This window comes from Rhincodon typus, chromosome 24 (assembly GCF_021869965.1).
Source record: "Rhincodon typus isolate 14 chromosome 24, sRhiTyp1.1, whole genome shotgun sequence".
Lineage (NCBI taxonomy): Eukaryota > Metazoa > Chordata > Chondrichthyes > Orectolobiformes > Rhincodontidae > Rhincodon > Rhincodon typus.
Window position 1 is genome coordinate 24,598,766 of NC_063355.1, and position 19,650 is coordinate 24,618,415.

General features: G+C 39.2%; 1 protein-coding gene across 1 annotated transcript in view; it reads left to right on the top strand.

The window, feature by feature from the left end:
- Positions 1-19,650, top strand: part of LOC109935118 (coiled-coil domain-containing protein 63-like) — a 60,848-nt gene that overhangs the window by 36,430 nt on the left and 4,768 nt on the right. Inside the window, exons 4-8 of the mRNA XM_048611722.1 lie at positions 2,449-2,630; positions 4,330-4,487; positions 9,816-10,039; positions 12,647-12,721; positions 14,049-14,241. Of these exons, the coding sequence (XP_048467679.1) occupies positions 2,449-2,630; positions 4,330-4,487; positions 9,816-10,039; positions 12,647-12,721; positions 14,049-14,241 (832 nt within the window). The remainder of the gene's footprint in view (positions 1-2,448; positions 2,631-4,329; positions 4,488-9,815; positions 10,040-12,646; positions 12,722-14,048; positions 14,242-19,650) is intronic.

A 19,650-nucleotide genomic window follows, 5' to 3' on the forward strand; every position in this document is an offset into this window, starting at 1 on the left:
GAGAAACTCCTGCAGTAATGTCCTGGGACTGAGATGATTATCCTTCAACAGCCATTAACATCTTGCTTTGTGCTAGGCATGACTCTGATGAGTGGAGAGCTTTCTTGTTGATTCTCATGACTTCTTTTCTTGATAAGGATCCATGATACCATACTCAGTCTAATGCTACCTTGATGTCAAAGGCAGTCATTCATACCACCAGGTCGGCACCTCATTTTCAGGTTTGCCTGGTTCTGCTCCTGATACAGTCTCCTACAATCTGCCTTAAACCAGTGTTGGAAGCTGCATTGATGGTCCTAGTACTGAATGCTGCTGGGGCCAGTTTGTTAAATATACTCAAGAGGGAGCTGGATATGGCCTTTATAGCTAAAGGGATCAATGGGTATGGAGAGAAAGTGGGAGTGGGATACTGAAATTGCATGATCAGCCAAGATCATAATTAATGGTGGTGCAGGCTTGAAGGGCTGAATGGCCTACTCCTGCACCTATTTTCTCTGTTACTATGTACGGTATTGGGTATGTCAGGCCATGAGGTTACAGATTATGATTGAATACAGTCATGCCACTGCTATTGAGCAACAGCGCCTCATGTATTCCCAGTTTTGAGCTGCTAAATCTGTTCTCAATCTCTCCCATGTAGCCTGGTAGTAGTGGTATACAACACAATGGAGAATCCCTCAGTGTGAAGATGGGAGTTTATCTCCACAAAGTGGTCACTTCTACCAGTGTTGCCATTGAGAGATGCATTTGTGGTAGGTAGATTGATGAGGACATGATCAAGACAGTTTTTCCCTCTTGTTGGTTCTCTCATCAGCTTCCACAGCCCCAGTTTGACATGTTATGTCGTTGACTCAGCTAGCTCGGTCAGTAGGGTGTTTCTAGCCATTTGCACCAGCTAAAACATGATTGTGAAATTATAATCTATCTTAGTGACAAAAATTAAAGGCCCCTTCCCAGAGTATATTTTGTAGTATTGCTATCCTCCGTGCATCTTCTTTAACATGGAGAAATATTGAATCATCAGCTGAGGGAGAGTGGTGGGAGCTAATCAGGAAGCAGCTTCCTTGCCTTGATGAAACCTCATGGGGTCAGAAGTCAAAGTTGAGGACTCCCATAGTAACTCCCTCCCACCTGTATATGACTGTGGCACCACATTTATTAGGTCTGTCCAGGTATTAGGACAGGACACACAAAAGGTTTATGATGGAGGAATAGGAAATTGGCTGCAAGGTACGATTCAGTGAGTATGATTACATTATACTATTTACTCATCTGTGGGACAACTCTCCAAATTTTGGCATACGTCCCCAAATAATATGAGATAATGGGTGTGGAGGGCACACATGTGGCAAGTGAATAGTGGGGAGGACCTATCTTCCCTATTTACGTTCCATTCCTTAATATTATTTTCAGATACAAGAAAGTCTCCTTATGGAAATTCAGCCTTACAACCACGCTGCCCCCCACTTAACCCTTTGTCCTCTTCAAATCCCTGATTGACATGAGTCGAAGAATCTTCCAAATGGATTGAAGCGACAACTGTTTATAGCTCCTGAATTAACATCCATTCATTGAGCACTGCAGCTTTATACTCCTTAAGAAGTAATGTGTGTCATCACCGATATTGGACTTAGCTTCAAATGCCACCATTTCTTCATCTTCAAAATTGCTTACCTTCGTCTAGATAACTTACCTGTGTTCCCATCTCGTTTTAATTGCTGTCAAATATATATTGATGTATTAATTTTAATTTTTTAATATCCACCTTGTTAACATGTGGTCCCTTACTATTCATAATCTCTATTTAAAACTCAATGCATCCTGTACCATTTTGTTCACTCTTCTGTGCTACCTTTGTATTTTTTCTGTCTCCCAGCGGATTGAACTTAAGGTCCTGAATTTTATGTTTCTATAGTCTTTTGTTCTTTCGCGCACCATTTAGTCCTCCAACTGGGACCTTAAGTGCATTGTTCTCCACCACCACCCCACTGCTGCACCCTCCCCGCCATGTCCCACTATACAGAAGCTTCAGGGACTAGTTAGAATTTCCTCCCTGACCATTCTTCCCTTCTTTCTGTGGTCTTAAAAGACTCTGAAAACCACCTTTTGAACCAATTATTCAATCAGCTGTTGCTATTGTTGATTTGTGCCGCACTGTAGTGAATCTCCAGGCCCAGAGTTAGGCTCACAGGATTATGCTTAGAGATTCAGTACATGATAATCATGAAATGAGAAAAGGTCATTGGTCTCATATTTTGGAAACATTAACTAGTTCACGTGTTATTTGTAGAACTATACTGTTGTTAAATTATATAAAAATGCAAAAATGTAAATAAAAACCCAACTGGTGTCAAACACTTGCCTTGTGAAAATCAAATGAGGCCAATACAATTGCCATTTTGAAAAATGCCTCATTTTTCTCATTTTGAACTTTGCACTTTTTTTTAGTCAACTATAAAGTTTAACACAATTCTGACTGAAAATCGGAAGCTTCGTGAAGAAATTAATATCCTGAGGGTTAATAAAGAAATTTATACCAAACTCTACAATAAGCTCAGTACGAAACTACAAGAACAAAAAAAAATAATGAAAGAAATTGTTGAGGAATCTGTGCAAGCTTATGACCAACGGTGAGCACTCATCTAGCCAATACCAGGTTAGAAAGCAAATGAAACTTTAGACTGATGTTTTAAATTGGCGTGCTGAATTTTGTGGAACTTCGTGGCCTTTTAAATAGCTGTTCCAGTCACAGAAAACTGAAGTATTATTCATTCTTTCAAGTGTCAGTACAAAAGATTTCACAGCTGTTCAATGCTGAAATAACAAATTTGGCAAATGGTCTCAGGCGGAATAATGTTTACAGTAGGTTCAATTCTTGACCTATATTTTCAACCAGTAAGGCAGTTCATGAGATGAAAATTCAAAAATAAAAATAGATTGTTAATGAACAGTGATAAAATGATAAACAGAAAAGGACATCCAGAATATTACTTATAAATTCAGAGCTATCTAAATGCAGACATATTTCAAATTGAAAACCGAAAGAACTGCGGATGCTGTAAATCAGGAACAAAAACAAAGTTGTTGGAAAAGTTCAGCAGGTCTGGCAGCATCTGTGAAGGTAAAAAGAGTTAACATTTCGGGTCTGGTGAGGAAGGGTCACCGGTCCCAAAATGTTAATTCTGTTTATATTTCAAATTGATTTTGTTTTGACTTGGATCAAGGCTAAAAGCAGATGATTGTTGATGCCTTGCATTGTCAGCATTCTAGTTATGTTTTATTCAAACTGAAGCAGTTAAAAGTTGCCCCTTTCTCAATCTTTAGTTCTTGAGGAATTATGAAACTCTTCTCCCTAGCTTTGTCTTATAATTTAAAAGTGCATTTAATTAATATTCATCAATCAATCAGTAAGATTGTAGTCAATACTAAACTGTGAAGATTACTGAATATAATTATCTTACCACTTCAATTTGCCTTTGAAAGTATTGACTCACACTGAAATGTAGTGTTGAAAGCACAGGCCACATTCTTGCATTTTGCCCACATAACTATTGTCAGGAACCAGCCTGTTTTCAGACCAACATCACTTTTAGCAATGGTAGGATTGGATGACTCCAGAATTGATTCTGTCCCCAGGTTGATATTTACGTACTTGCTTTGTAGGCTGTTTTATTCAATTGATTGGGTTCAGTCGAGGGAATTGTATCTGATTTTGCTCCTCTTGTTCGAGTGCACTGATGTTCATTATGAGACACTTGGCACTGCACATCTGACATCAGCTAAAATACAGAATTGGAGCATCACTGATTGTGAGTGTCAGGTGCATACCAGCCATTGCATTTCTGACTAAGCTATTGTGGAGACCCTGAATGTGTTTTGTTAGGAGCCAGTAGAAGAAGCAGCTGTTGAATCCTGTTCTAAACTGGGCTGCTTAAGAAAGATGATAAATGGTGACAATGTAATTTCATGCAGGAAGACTAGCACACGCAGACCCCTGAGGCTAGGTTGCAATATTTGAATTTAGAAATGATGCTGCTGCTATGGAACCTTGAACATAAAATACGTTGCCTTATTTTAGAAGGAAGCAAATTCAGGGATCTTTGGATTCAAAGGCCAACTGTGGACAGGATTGACTAATATCCACCATGCATAAAACAGATCTTCTTAGTCAGTGCCTCATGCTTATAGACATTGAACATGTACAGAAAGCTAAGGAGATATCTGTGCCAGTCAAAATTGGGTCTGTGCATAGTGGTTCATTGAAGTATTACTTCCAGTTGGCAGAATTTATGTAATTTTTAAATACGTCAATTTCTTTTTCAATCCTAGGATGGAGGCAGAAACAAGAATAAATGCTGTAAAGGAACGAAGTGCAAAAGACATCCTATTGTATAATACGGAGATAAAAGAACTAATGCGTATTATTGATCATGAGGCAAAACTTAAAGACTTTATGCTGATTAAATTTCGACAACTTACAAGAGAAGGTATATGGGATTTTTTTTGTAAATTTAAAGAATTATGTTTTTGATCTCCTGAAGTAACATGAGTTAGACCTGGTATCTCAAGCATTTGAGTATTTCTTCCCACCAGAAATTCCAAGTCTCAGTTTTTATTAAATTCATTTTTGGGTCATGGACTATCTGGAAAAACACATTTATGCCATCCATACTTGTCATAAGCAAGTGTTGATGGACCTTCTTCTTAAAATGCGGCAGTTGTGCTACTCTGCAGTGTCATAATATAATGAATTCCAGGATACTGGTACATCACAATGGATAGTTATGTGTCCATGTCATGCCTTTGTCCTGCTTGGTTACAGAGGTTATAGCAACTGTTGAAGTAATCCTGAGTTGGATATTACATGCCACTGCTGATGTGTTTTCGATAAGGAATCATGTAAAATAAATTGGGAAGTTTGCCCATCACCTTCCCACCACCTCTGACCCCTTAATACTGAGGTAGATGGGTCCTGAAATCAGGAGTCCGTCCACCATATTAAAAGAGGATAATTAAGAGTCAACAAACTTGTTAAATCTCAATTGATCTTCATAACATTGTTGACATGGGATTGCCTGAGGTGCTGACAGTGTCCACTACAGAGCCTTGGCATTGCCAGGACGACTGGAGCTATTGGCCAGTAGATTGGCTGATAGCTCTAGATGATGAAAAACCCTCCCCACTCTATGCCACTTTAATCCATCTGCAACATGTTATGGCTGTGGGGCAGGCTTGTTCTCTACCTGTCAAGTCATCGCCGACTTTTCCTCAGCAAGCCATCTGCCCACTGAACCTCTGTAGTCCATCCTGCAGATTGTGCATACTGCCTTCATGATATGTATGCTTGACAAGGTGTGCCAGTGATGGGTGTGTGTATTTGCACTTTTGTATACACCATAATTTAGGAACATATGCTCCTACCTCCTATTAAATTCCAATACATAATAATATGTTCAAATCTCTTAGTGCCCGCTTTTTACTTTCCATTGCGCCCCTTATGGAACAACCTTCCTGACCAAGATCCATTAATAGACAGCCTCTGGATGAAGGAATGGCCAACATGGGAAGCACTTTGTTTCATAGCCCCTGCACACTGAACCTCCTCCATTGAAAACTCTGTATAAACAGATACAAACAATACCATACGTTACTGAATAGTGTCTCCTTGACAAACTGTGTGACAGACTCATCACATAAATCAGCAGATGATGAGTCGATTGTTTGTCTCTGGAGATTTGCATTCACTTAAATAAGTAAAATTCTTAGATTTGGTCATAGTGACCAAGGATTAATATCATGAAAAGCAGCTGAAGTGAGCTACTTTGTAAAGCTGCTTGAAGGTCCATTTCCTTAAGTATGAAACATTTGAGGGAAGAAAGACACTTCTTTATTTGTGTGTCTGCAAATGATGGCACAGATTTCAGTACTAAGTTTTTAAAAACTTTTTCATGGGATGTGGGCATGCTGTCAGGCCAACACTTATTGCATATGACTAATTGCCTTTGAGAAAGTGATGGTGAGCTGCCTTCCTCTACCGCTGTAGTTATTTTCTTCCATTTATTTATGGGATGTGGGTGTCGCTGGCTGGCCAGCATTTCTTGCCCATCCCTAGTTGCCCTTGAGAAGGTGTTGGTGACCTGCCTTCTTGAACCACTCCAATCCATCTGTTGTGGGTTGACCCACAATGCCATTAGGGAGGGAATTCCAGGATTTTGACCCAACAACAGTGAAGGAACGGCAATACATTTCCAAGTAAGGATGGTGAGTGGCTTGGAGGGGAACTTGAAGTTGGTGGTGTTCCCATATGTCTCCTGCCCTGGTCCTTCTAGATGAAAGTGGTTGTAGGTTTACAACGTGCTGTCTGAGGATCTTTGGTGAATTTCTGCAGCACATCTTGTAGATAGTACACACTGTTGCTACTGAGCATCAGTGGTGGAGGGAGTGGATGCTTGTGGATGTAGTGCCAATCAAGCGAGTTGCTTTGTCCTGGATGGTGCCAAGCTTCTTGAGTGTTATTGGAGCAGACCATCCAGGCAAGTGGGGAGTATTCCATCATGCACCTGACTTGTGCCTTGTAGATGGTGGACAGGCTTTGAGGAGTCAGGAGGTGAGTTATTCTTAGCTTCTGACCTGCTCTTGTAGCCGTGGTGTTTATGTGGTGAGTCCAGTTGAGTTCTGGTCAATGATAACCCCCAGGATGCTGATAGTGGGGGATTCAGTGATGGTAACACCATTGAGTGTCAAGGGATGGTGGTTAGATTGTCTCTTATTGGTGATGGCCATAGCCTGGCATTTGTGTAGCACAGATGTCACTTGCCACTTACCAGCTCAAGCGTGGGTATTGTCCAGATCTTGTTGCATTTGAACATGGACTGCTTCAGTATCTGAGGAGTCACAAATGGTGCTGAACATTATGCAATCATCAGCAAACATCCCCACTTCAGACCTTATGATGGAGGGAAGGTGATTGATGAAGCAGCTGAGGATGGTTGGGTTAAGGACACTGCCCTGAGGAACTCCCACAGAGATGTCCTGGAGCTGATATGATTGCCCTCCAACAACCATGACCGTTTTCCTATGTGTCAGGTATGATTTCAACCACTAGAGAGTTTGCCCCCGATATCCATTGATTCCAGTTTTGCTGGGAATCCTTGATGCCATACTCGGTTGAATTCCTTCCCTGAAGGACATTAGTGAACCATATGGGTTTTTCTGACAATTGGCAGTGATTTCATGGTGATCAGTAGATTCTTAATTCCATATTTTTAAAAATTGAATTCAAATTCCACCATAGTGGGATTCAAACCCGGGTCCCCAGAACATGAGATAGTAGGAGCTGGGTTTCTGGATTAATAGTCTAACAATAATACCACTTGGCCATCGCCTACCCGTACCTTTGTGTTGGGGTATAGGGACACCTACAGTGCAGTTATGAAGCATGTTCCAGGTTCTTATCCTACCAAAAGTAAGGGAAAGGCAATAAAATACAAGTCAGGATGGTGTATGACTTGGAGGAGAGGTTGCAGGTGGTGGTGATGTTCCCATGTATCAGCAGCCCAGAATCAAAATGTTAATTCTGTTTCTCACCACAGATACTGCCAGACCTGGTGAGTTTCTCCAGCATTCTCCATATTTGTCTGCAGCCCTTGTCCTTTTAGGAATTGGAGCTTGCAGGTTTGGAATGAGTACCTAAAAGCATTGGTTTGTAGCTGCATTTTGTATTAGTGCATCAGTGCTGAACGGACTGGATTGAATGCTAATCAAACCAACTGCTTTGTTTGGCTTTGGATGATGCAAATGTCATGAGTGTTCTGGGCTGTGCCTATTCAGGAGAGTGGAGAGCATTCCATCATATTCCTGCCTAGTGTCTTGTACATGGTGGGCATGGGGAGATAGGAAGTGAGTTACCTACCATAGAATTCATAGCCTCACACCTACTGTTGTAGTTATAGTACTGTAGTGATTGGAACCAGGTTGACTTCGTTGATTATGAGGTCATTGATTGGGGTTGTTAACCTGGACCAATCAGGAAAGCCCTGGCTGACCAACATAACCAGGAGATTAGAATCTCCTCAGGTCAGGCGACTGACTCCGAGCTGGTTGGCCACAGCCTGTGTATTGTGGTAAACTAAATAAAGGGAGACTTGATGATGGGATACTGGTCTCTGTGCAGTTATTTAAAGTATTTGTAGATATTTCTAATCAATCTGATTCAGAGATGTTATTATATACAATTTGAATCAGAAGTGAGACTTGAACCCAGGCCTGCTGGCTCAGATACAGGGACACTACCATTGTACCACAAGCCCTGAACAGAGAATTTGTATGACTGATCCAGTTCAGTTTCTAGTTAACTCTAACTCCCAAGATGCTGATAGTCAGGGATTCATTGATGATAATGGCATTAAACATCAAAGAGAGATGATTAGATTCTCTCTTGTTGGACATGGTCAGCCCCTGGCACTTGTATGGTATAATGTTACCTGCTATTTGTCAAACGAAGCCTGAATGTTATCTGTATCTTGCTGCATGTGGACATAGGCTGCCTCAGTATCTGAGGAGTTGCAAATGGTGCTGAAAATTGTGCAATCATCAATGTCCCCATTTATTAACTTACAATGGAGAGAAGGTAATTAATGAAGCAGCTGAAGATGGTTGGGCCTAGAACATTACCCTGAGGAAATCATGGGCTCGTGTGGTGCAGTGGTAGTTTCCCTAACTCTGGGACCAGGGAGCCTGGTGCAAATCCTATTTGCTTCAGAGATATGTAATAACATCTCTGAACAGATTGTTTAGGAACATTTTAACTGATGAACTCCTGAAGTTCTGTCCTCGGATTGAGATAATTGACCTCTAACAACCACAACCACCTTCCATTGTGCTAGGGTATGATTCCAACCAGCTGAGCATATTCCCTCGATTGCCATTGACTCCAGCTTTGCCAGGGCCCCTTGAGGCTCTACTCCATCAAATGCTGCAATGATCATAAAGGCTGTTACTCTCACCTCACCTCTGGAGTTCAGCTATTTTGTCCATGTTTGGACCAAGGCTGCAGTGAGGTGAGGAGTTGAGTGGCCCTGTGGGACCCATACAGAGCATTGGTGAGCAGCTTGAGACACCAATGATTACAGAGCAAGTGCAGCTTGACAGGTCAGTCAATGCCCCTTCCATCACTCACCTGATGATCCAGGATACATTGATTGGGCAGTAATTGGCTGGGTCAAATTGGTCTAGCTTTTTATTTATAAGTTGAATGATTGGGTAGATGCCAGTGTTGTAGCTGTACAGGAACAATTTGACTCAGGGCATGGCTATTTTTGGAGCACAAGCCTCTACTTCTTTTGCTGAAATGTTGTCAGAGCCCATAGCCTTTGCAGTATCCAGTGCCTTCAGCCATTTCTTGATTTGCACCATGTACTTCTCAAATTTGAGTAGCTTTATTATTGGAACATGTGTTTTTGTTTCAAAATTTTAGCTTGTGAGCCTTTCATTTCCTTGCACTTATTAGGATCCTGAGGATTATATTATTGAGATGAAGTAAAAAAAAACTCCTGTTGTACCTGGCTGTGTTATTACTACTCTTGAATTGCTAGTCTATGTCACTTAGAAACAAAAATGGAAGTGTTTAATTTTCTAAGTATAGACATTACTTTTCTTGATGATTACAAAATAACTTACAGAGAAGGAACAAAAATAGTAAGCCAGAAAATCTATTCAGAAATGAAAATTCATAATTGTGGAAAAAACTATTAATAATTGACCACATGAATCCAAATTCTATTAAGATCTTTTAAAAACAATTTTTGCATTCCTAGATCACTCCAAGGATAAAGTTGGCAAGAAAACAGCACAAGAAATTGAATATGAGGCTTATGAAGAAGTATATAATCAACTCAGAAATCTAACTGGAAAAGACAACCTTTACAGTCTAGGCACTGACTTTGTTGCCACAGAGGAGAAGAACTATGCGCTGTTTAATTTTATAAATGAAATTAACATTCAGTTGGAACATAAACAAGAGAAGATCCAAAATATTAAGGTCTATATAATGTTGTTGTGACAGCACAAAGTGCCCATTTTCTTTTTGTAATGATTTTTCATTTTTGTTCCACAAAGAATTACAGCTATGCAAGTACGCAGATTACATCATCATTGAATGATTTATCCAGCAGTAGTATGGCTTGAAAATGAATGCAGGAAATAGGAGGAGATGTAGACCCTATGGTCCATTGAGCCTTTTTTGCCATTCAGTATGATCCTGACTGATCTTGGGCTTCAACTCCATTTTCCTGCTCATTTCTAAAGCTCTGGATTCTCTGAGAGACCAAAAATCTGTCTATACTGTCCTTAAGTATATTCAGTGATGGAGTATCCGCAACATACTGTGGTACAGAATTCCAAAGATTCACAAACCTTTGAGTTAAGTAATTATCTCTGCCCTAATTGATTAACACCTTACCCTGAGACTGTGCCTGATGGTTTAGATTCACCAACCTGTAGAAACAATGCCTCAGTATCAACCCAATCAAATACCTTCAATATATTGTATATTTTAATGAGATTATCTTTTGATCTTCTAAAATCCAGAGAATATAGGCCCAATTTACCCAGACTCTTTTCATAGGACAACACCCTCAACGCAGGGACCAATCTTTGCATCCCATGCAAAGATATACTTCCCTAAATTTGGAGAGCAAAACTGATTTATAATTTCAGATTTGTTCTTATCAAAGCCTTGTTCAAGACTTGTTGCAAGATTTCATTATTCCTGTATTTCAATTGCCTTGCAATAAAGGCTAATATGCTATTTACTATCCTAAATGCTTGCTGTACCTGCATGTAATCACTTGTATTCCTTGTACAAGCACACTCAAATCTATCTGAACATCAATATTTACAAGTTTCACACCTTTTAAAATTATTAAGCTTTTCTGTTTTTGTTTTTGTTTTTGTGTCTGCTTTTCAATTTGTACAACCAAAGGATTAACTTCACACTTGGCCACATCATATTCCATTTGCCATCTTGTCACCCAGTCAATTAACCTCTATATATTTCTTTGCACCCTCTCTGTGTTGTCTGCACAGCTTACCGTTACACCTAGCTTTGTTTCATCAGCAAGCTTAGATATATTACGCTGTCTGTGCGTCTAACTCGTTAATATCGGTTGTAAAAGACTAAGGCCCAACAATGATCCTTCTGTCACTCCTCTAGTCACAGCCTGACAACTTGAAATGCCCTGTTTATGCCTTCCATGAAAGTAGCAAAGTTTCAGCATTTAATACTGTTGAAGACCATAGTTAATATTCTTCTGAATCTAGTAGGATGTATGAGGGAGTACAATTTATTACAGTTCCAATGAGGTGGACTTTCAAATTGTAATGTAATTCTTGAGCAAAACTTGGCATTATGAATTCAACATCAGTCATAAAAGACAGCTTAATTTAGTTTCCGTTTTTTTACCACCATCATGAGTTGAAAATTTACCTCCCTGTGCTGTGCCATGAAGCAGTAGAAACTTAGCTCATGCCTAGAAGTGCCAGAGGATAGCACCAAACTGAGTGCAGTTACATTTCACAGAAAGGGAGTGATTTCTTCACACACCCAATACTGCTTTTCTGCATTTGGTGGCCAGTTGCAATGACAGAGGCCTAGAAGCTAAACATGACTTATACAAAATAAGAGCTGACAAATCTAAAATTGTAGGAGTTAAAAATAACTGTTAACTTAATGGGAGTGAAATTGTTCTTTATCAGTAGCAGTTTGAAGTTACAAAAGAATAATTTGTATTCCTGTGATACCTTACCACCTTCTCAGGACATTACAAAATACTTCATAAGCAATGGATTACACTGCGCTGTTCGATAGCTAAATTTTCATGTAACAAGCTCTCACAAACAACTAATGAATGAAAAGATAATTAAAGCTGGGGACAAAAGTTGGCCAGGATACTGAAAGAGCTTCCTGTTTATCTTCAAGTTTTCCATGGGATCTTTTATATTCACCTCAGCAAAGGGAGAAGGCTTCAGTTTAATGTAAAATTCAAATAATGTTGCCTTTGAAAATGCAGTATTCCATCAGTATTGCACTGAAATGTCAGCCTATATAATACCCTCAATTTCATTGTTGTTAATTCAATGATTTTTCAGGAAATTTGTACTTTTTTACTTAGCATTTTTAATTATGAGCTTGGTTGGCTAAATTACTCCTTTGATGTTCTTTTAACATCTGGCATGTTACTTAGACAAAAAATAACCTTTGTTCCTTGATCAGTGTCTCTGGTGCAAACAATAGTTTTGATTCATGTCCCAATCTCAGGCACCTTCCATTAGCTTTAAAATTAATTCAACTTCACTCGGAGTTTAGCAGGTAAAGAAAATGTGTGATTTGGTACAAAGCCAAATAAATGACAGAAAACCTCATATTTGGTCTACTTAATATAGTAGAATCTTCAATATCTGATTGACAAACTCCATTCTTCCGATCATCCGTCAAATATTTTATGAAACAATGAGAAATCAAAAATACTGTTTAATATTGATCTCTGCACTAAGGATAGGTTGTATCATATAAGTTAATAACAATGATATTTAGGACTTTAATTTTCAATAATTTTTAGTCACTTATTATTGTATTTTCCATGTACAGAACGACATATTGCAAATTGAAAATCAACGCAAGCAAAGTGAGGAAGAATTGCATGATTCAATAAAGGAAATAGAGGTATCATTGCTCTATCTTATAATGTAGAACGAACACGTGTTCTTAATTGGTCTTGTCTGAAATATCTTCATCTATGTTGCTACGTTTGCTCTTCAACTGTTTCCGTTTTAACTAAACTGTCTGTCTCAGTCTCTCTTCCCTTTCTTCACATCTCTCGCTATTTAACTGACTCCTTAGCACACAGTCTAGCAGTTGAGTTGACTCTGATAAAAAGATACTCTGATAGAACAATTGGAAGTAGAGGAAGATAAAGCAAAGAAGGCATAGCATTTGTATAAAGGTAGGATGTGCGAGGAGACACATTATAGTTACTGTTGTTATCAAAGAATGTCTTAAAATATTTGATAAGGTTAATCATAGGGATAATCCCAACAAGAAAGAAACAAAGATTCTCATTTATTTAAGGTCTTGTTATATTGTTGAGAATCATCTCAAAGCACTTCTACAATTACTTTTTTGTATTACAGTTGCTGTTGCAAAGTCAAATAAACAAGCTAATTTGCATGACACAATCCCAAATGCAGCAGGAAAATTAATAAGTAGAAAATTTTTTTTTGGTGATTTTGGTTGGTGAAGCCAATATTTAAAAACTAATGTGGGATTTTTTTACATTCACTTGAACGCAGGCAAACAGCTCTGTTTAACATTGAAAACAGGAAGATGGAAGGATAGAGTGAAATGTGATGGTAGTCTAGGTAGATACAGGAAGGAGAAAGGGATATAAAAATTGAGGAGGAGAAATACAGGAGAGGCAGAAATATAGTTGTGATATGTGAGAAAGTCAGCAAACTCTCAGCTAGGTGAGGAAATGAGGAAAGATGTCACACTGTACTTCTCTCCACCTGATCCCTATTAGAGTGTTGGACTTAAGGTACCATTTCCTTCTAAAGTCTGTTTCTTCTCAACAAAAGGTGAGGGGTGGTGGTAAATTGAGGAATTGATCAATTCATTATGAATGGGACTCTGGAAAGGAGAGACCCCTAAGAATGAGAGAAGAGAAATTGTTCAGAAAGGGTGCTGCTTCCCCACGGCCTTGAGGACCCTGTTTGCTATAAGCGCAGCAAACGTTTTATCAGGTCATTCTGTTCACTAGAAGTATTGCTATAGACTCTAAAAATAAATCTCATAAAAACCTAATTTATTTAAGGAGTGTTCTGTGAATCTCACTTTTTTCTGTGAAGGTATAAAAGGCATATTTTAAATATCCTTTCCTCAAGTTACTTGTACTTGCTAGCAAGATAATAAAATAATTGACTTGATCTTGTATTATTGTTGATAAACTTTGATATGTTGTAAAATAAAAATATAAGTTGTCTGTTGCCTGCAGGATGCTCTGGAAAATACAACCCAACAGATTAATAAATATGAAATTATGCAAATTCAAGTTAACAAAACACTAGATGAACTGAAATCAAGCATAGAGTCCCTTTGCAAGAAAATATATTGCGACCTATCCCCGATCCAGCAGAAATTATGTGGTAATGATGGCATCTTAAACTACAATGCACTAGAGTACTTAGGTGAGTGCAATACAATTTTACTGTTATTAAACAGAAACAGGAGATAAAAATTTTTGCCTGGTAGGTCAAGAATAGTAGTTTGCAAACTGGGGGTCATGGCACTGATATTGGAATGGAGTGGAGGAAGATGTGAAGATGATAGGCTGTCCAAGGTGAACAGTCATCATGTCAACCTTGAACAACCACACAAAGTGCACCAAAAGTCTGGAGTTCATTTCTGTCTCCAGGAAACAGATAAAATTTCAGATAAATTGTTTTAATGTACATACTGATGTACATACTAATGTACATATTGACACAACACACAGTGATCACTTTCAATGGTTGGTGATTTCTGAAACTGGAAGTTGGACTAGTCAAAGATGCCTCTGATGTACAATAATCAATTAAAAGGTCCTAGGCCAGCTCTGATTAGTCCAGCATTAAATTCTAGAAATTGAAAATCCTATCCTTGAAGTTAAAACACAAAATAATTTTCAAACAAAAATTCTTTCAACTGAAAAGACAGATGAAGATAATCAAAGAAGATCAATAACTGTGTTGTGATAAAGATATTGGAAGAATTTCCTAACTCAGGAAAAAATGCTGCACAGTTTTGAAAGAATCCAAATCTCCTATTCCCCATCATTTCAATGATGAGCATTTCCAGGTTTTACTGTGCTACTTGACTGACATATTTGATAGGTTTAATGATCTTAACCTTTGTAAGGTAATAGCTGTAACATTTTCATCATTTGCTAAAAACTAGAGCTTTGCTGAGAAAACCTCTTCCTATGGATTCAATATGTTCTGCAAGACATTCGTGACAATGGTCTTGATATTGTTTTCTATTATTAATATGGACTGTGAACTATCAGTGCAAAAAGTTAAAAATGTCATTCAGGAAAATTTGCCTCAGCTTTGCACAAAATTCAGCAGATATTTTCCTGGAAAGTGAGCAAATGAATTGTAGAATTTCACTGTTTTTAATCTGATTTCAGAGGTCTTTGCAGAAAAAGCTAAGCTTGCTTTAACTCTAAGCAAGATGTTTTATCAACAGTCCTAAGGATTCCATTTTGAGAGGCAGTCATAAAGTCACACCTCTTGATTAGTTCTGACTGTCAACTCAAAAAGAGTTTCTTGGGTTGTCCTAAAGAGCTGTTAAAATACTTTCTCATATTGCCTCAACATTTAAGATGATTTCCGTCACTAACTTACAACAAAATCAGTTACTGAATCTGCTTGACTCTAGAAACAAAAATAGAGAACATTGGCAAAACTCAGCAGGTCTGGCAGCATCTGTAGAAAGAAATAACCCATCCAAATAATGTTATCGTTTTGAGTCCAGTGACCCTTCATCAGAGTGGGGTCTGACAAAGGGCTACTGGACTCGAAACATGAACTCTGTTTTTCTCTTGACAGATGCTGCCAGAACTGCTGTGTTTCTCCAGTACTCTGTTTTTGTTTCAGATTTCCAGTATCTGGACTATAGAGACTGAGTGGTGATTAAAACTTCCAAATTCAAACCAAAATATTCTGTGTAAGCAATCTGGTTCATCCTACTCACAGAGCTGAGGGTGAGTCATCAAGTATTCTATTATGTTCAAGTTTATTCTGTTGTATAATACTGGTGCTGTGCTAATTATGTTGCCTTCTGTCAGAAACAATATGGTATGGTAGTCAAGAAAATAAAATCCTCTTGTTATGTGGAAAATATAGAGGGATCAGATGGTGAAATAAATCTTCACAAGTTGTGTGAAAGGAGTTCATGGAAAATTGTTAACACATGTAACACTGGAAATGTAATTGGAAAAGACAATCAGGGCAGATTCAATATGAACTGTTGGTTTTGTGCCAAAGCTCAAGACTAAAGTATTCGCTATCACTTTTGCAAAAGATAATGGTTCTGAAGGGGTTAATATTCATGTTACATTGGCTTCACCCTTTCCACAGATATCAGACAGGGTCTGTGCTGGTTACAAGGGTCTAGCTTTTGGACGGAGTTGATGAATCTGTACCAGCTCCCTAATATCCTGGTAATTATGCCTGACCAAATGTATTTGTATTTATACCATCATGCAGTAAACCTTTTTGTTATCTCAGAACAGTATAGATTCTGTATGGTGGTGTATCCTGTACCACTAATCACTTGATAGGGCCAAGGCAAAGCAAAAGTAGATGATGGATAGCAGTGAGCTACCTTAGACAACCCTCAGCCCAGTCCCACAAACTGGTTGAGATGGCAATTTCCACAAGGTGCCAGCAGTGCAATCATGAAGGGCACAGAAAGGGTGAATAGCCAAGGTCTTTTTCCTAAGGTGGCATGCACAAAACTAGAGGGTGTAGGTTTAAGATGAGAGGAGAAAGGTTGAAGAAGGACCTGAGGGGTAACTTCTTCATGCAGAGGGTGGTGCATATATGGAAAGAGTTGCAGCGGAGACTGGTAAAATTACAACATTTAAAAGACATCTGGATAGGAACATGAATAGGAAAGGTTTAGAGGGAAATGGGCCAAATACTGGCAAACAGGACTAGATTAATTTAAGATGTCTGATCGGCACAGATCAGTTGGAACAAAGGGTCCGTTTCTGTCTGAATGACTGTATGACTATCGGAGGATGGGAATAAAATCCTCAATCACTACAATTCAGCACAGATCATCTGACAGAACTATGCTGTATGCCGTAAGCTGACCCACTATAGGTATGTTATTTTCATTTCAGCCTTAAACCCTTCTGTTTGAGGCTATTGCAAAGGACATCAGCAATATTTAGGCTTACCAACCCTCCTGGAATAGGTGGGTGTCTATTAAAACCAGCATCAGTCTCCTGGTGGTGAAAGAAAGCATGCTAGCCTTTGACAGGAGACTTTAAATTGCAATATCAGTGACAAACAGAGCAGGAATGCAAACTGAACTTTGCTATGGCAGAGGTTTTTTTCCTTTTTGCTGCATTTGTTTGGACTGTGCAATCTTTACTACAGGTAGCTGACACTGCATGTGTTGTGGCCTTGGCCCTTCATACTTGAGCAATGTAACAGTCAGAAACTCCAGCTCATTGCTGATTGGATGTGGGCACTTTGTGTCATAAATGCAACATTGTAAACTACAGTCCTGATTGGTTACACAAGCTCTGGAAATTGACAGGTATGAATGGAAGGAATATTTTAAGGTTTATTGTTTTATGTTAATTTTTGAGAACCCAGCAGCCTCCTCAACGCTTCCCAGATCATCTATGCCAATTTCCAGTCCAGCCCATGCCCATTCCAGTCCAGCTGAAAGTAGGGAGTGAGTACCGCCATTTAAGAAGGTGCAGTTCACAGAGCCAGGAATTTTACTGCCTCTGTGCACCTGACATGGCAATGAAAGTTGGAGCATGTGGCTCCTGTCACCACACTGGAACTGGAGGTTTATGTTTCTGATATGATCACTGTGCACCCAGAACAGGAGGTCAGCACCCACTCCATATATATAAGCATGCGCACTACAGCTAATGTCATTGTTGTGCGCTGGCTGAGTATTGACTGCTTGTCACTCTGTTGCTTGCCTCAATCACTGTCCCCTCGTCCCTTCACTTGCTGTCTCCTCACTGGTCCACTTACCACTTCCCACTCTTAACACTTGGTGTTAGCTGCGAGTTGAGGAGTGAAACTGAGTGGAAACTGTTTATTGCAGTAACAGTGTAAACTGGGCGGGGGCTAACAGTTCAGGGTGGGCTAAATGTATTCTGCAATTATAAAGATTATTAACACATTAGCAATGTAAATCTGTAAAAGCAAAATGCATAAATTGTTTAGCAGTTTTAGGTATGAAGAAGATACTAGCAGTAATGCCAGAGGCACTGCAACTGCATGTGCAGTAAATGCACTCCCTGCAGTTATGTTGGCAGCAAACACAGCCTTTTTTAAATTACAGGATTTTTAAAATACATGACGCATTTGAGATCTGTCCAGTTCTGTAAATCTTAAAGCTGAATTCTGCCTTCTCCATTCAGTTTCAATATGTACCGAATGTTTACGGCTAGTAACACAATCAAGGCTGATCCTGGAAATATATTGAATTTTTATGTTTGGGTTACAAGTAAAGTAAGTTTTTAGATGAAACATGACTCTTGCTGGACCATTCACAATTTCAATAAAAGCAGACTTTTAAAATGAATGTCCTAGTGCACCCCGCAAGTTCGATGTTAAAGAACATAATCTTATACTTTAAAGAAAAATCTGAGACAAATATATGTACACATGGAGACTTTTAGCAGGTGGAGTGTATGGGTTTGGGTGGGGAATAATTACTGGTGAAATTGTCAGCACATTTTTATAGATTCCCTAGAGTGTGGAAGCAGGCCATTTGGCCCATTGAGTCCACACCAATCCTCTGAAAAGTATCCCAACCAGACGACCTATCCCTTTAATCCTGCATTTCTCATTGGCAATCCAACTAACCTACATATTTTTGCAGTGTGGACTGGGATTTTGGACTGGGAGGAAACTGGAGCATGCAGAAGAAATCCATGCAGACACGGGGTGAACATGTAAACTCCACACAGACAGTCACCTGAGACTGGAATTAAACCCGGTCCCTGGTGCTATGAGGCAGCAGTGCTAACCACTGAGCCACTGTGCTGCTGCTTAACTTTGGGAAGCTAGCTCCAAACTGCTGACTTGCACATTTAAATTGATCATGTTGGGCTGTATACACACAACCCCTCAGAAGACAGGTTTCAAGTTAGCATTTAATAATTGCTAAATTCATCTGAAATCTCATCTTACTTTTCTCTTTAATGTCTTGTCTATGAACTTCCTGAAACTTGCTAGTGAGGGCAAGAAGTATTAAACCCATAGTACGATGGTATCTCAGCCTAGATGCAGCTTAGAAAGTACACTGTACTTATAATTGCGAACTCCTCAGACACTCTGCCTGCACTACCAACACCATTCATATCTGTTAAGCTTAAACTGCTAAGTTTGCCTTTACCTCACTGAACCACAAGGGTATTTATTTATCTGCATGCTCTGTGCTCACGTTGTACATTGGTGGAATTCTGTCCGTTAATTGAGGTGTTCTTCATGTTACATGCTATTGCTGAAAGCACCCACCCAGTTAGTTCTTAAAGGACAACGCTGTCTACAACCATCAAGAGAGAACCTTCACTGATGATAAACTCATAATATGCTGTGCTGCCTCACTGGCCCTGAGGATCAAGCCCTCTAAATTATTGAAACGAAGAGCGAAATAAAAGTTCGCAAGGGAAAACTTGGTAGTTTTGTGGCAGCCCAAAAAGCTAAATGTAATCTTTAACATTTTTCTTGCTAGTTGTTTATATTCATCTCATTGAATTTTATGCAGGCACATCTGCCCATCAACAGCATGGTACTGTACTGGCCTTGTTACTGTGTGCGCAGTCACATGCCACATCCTTCCATGGTTAACAT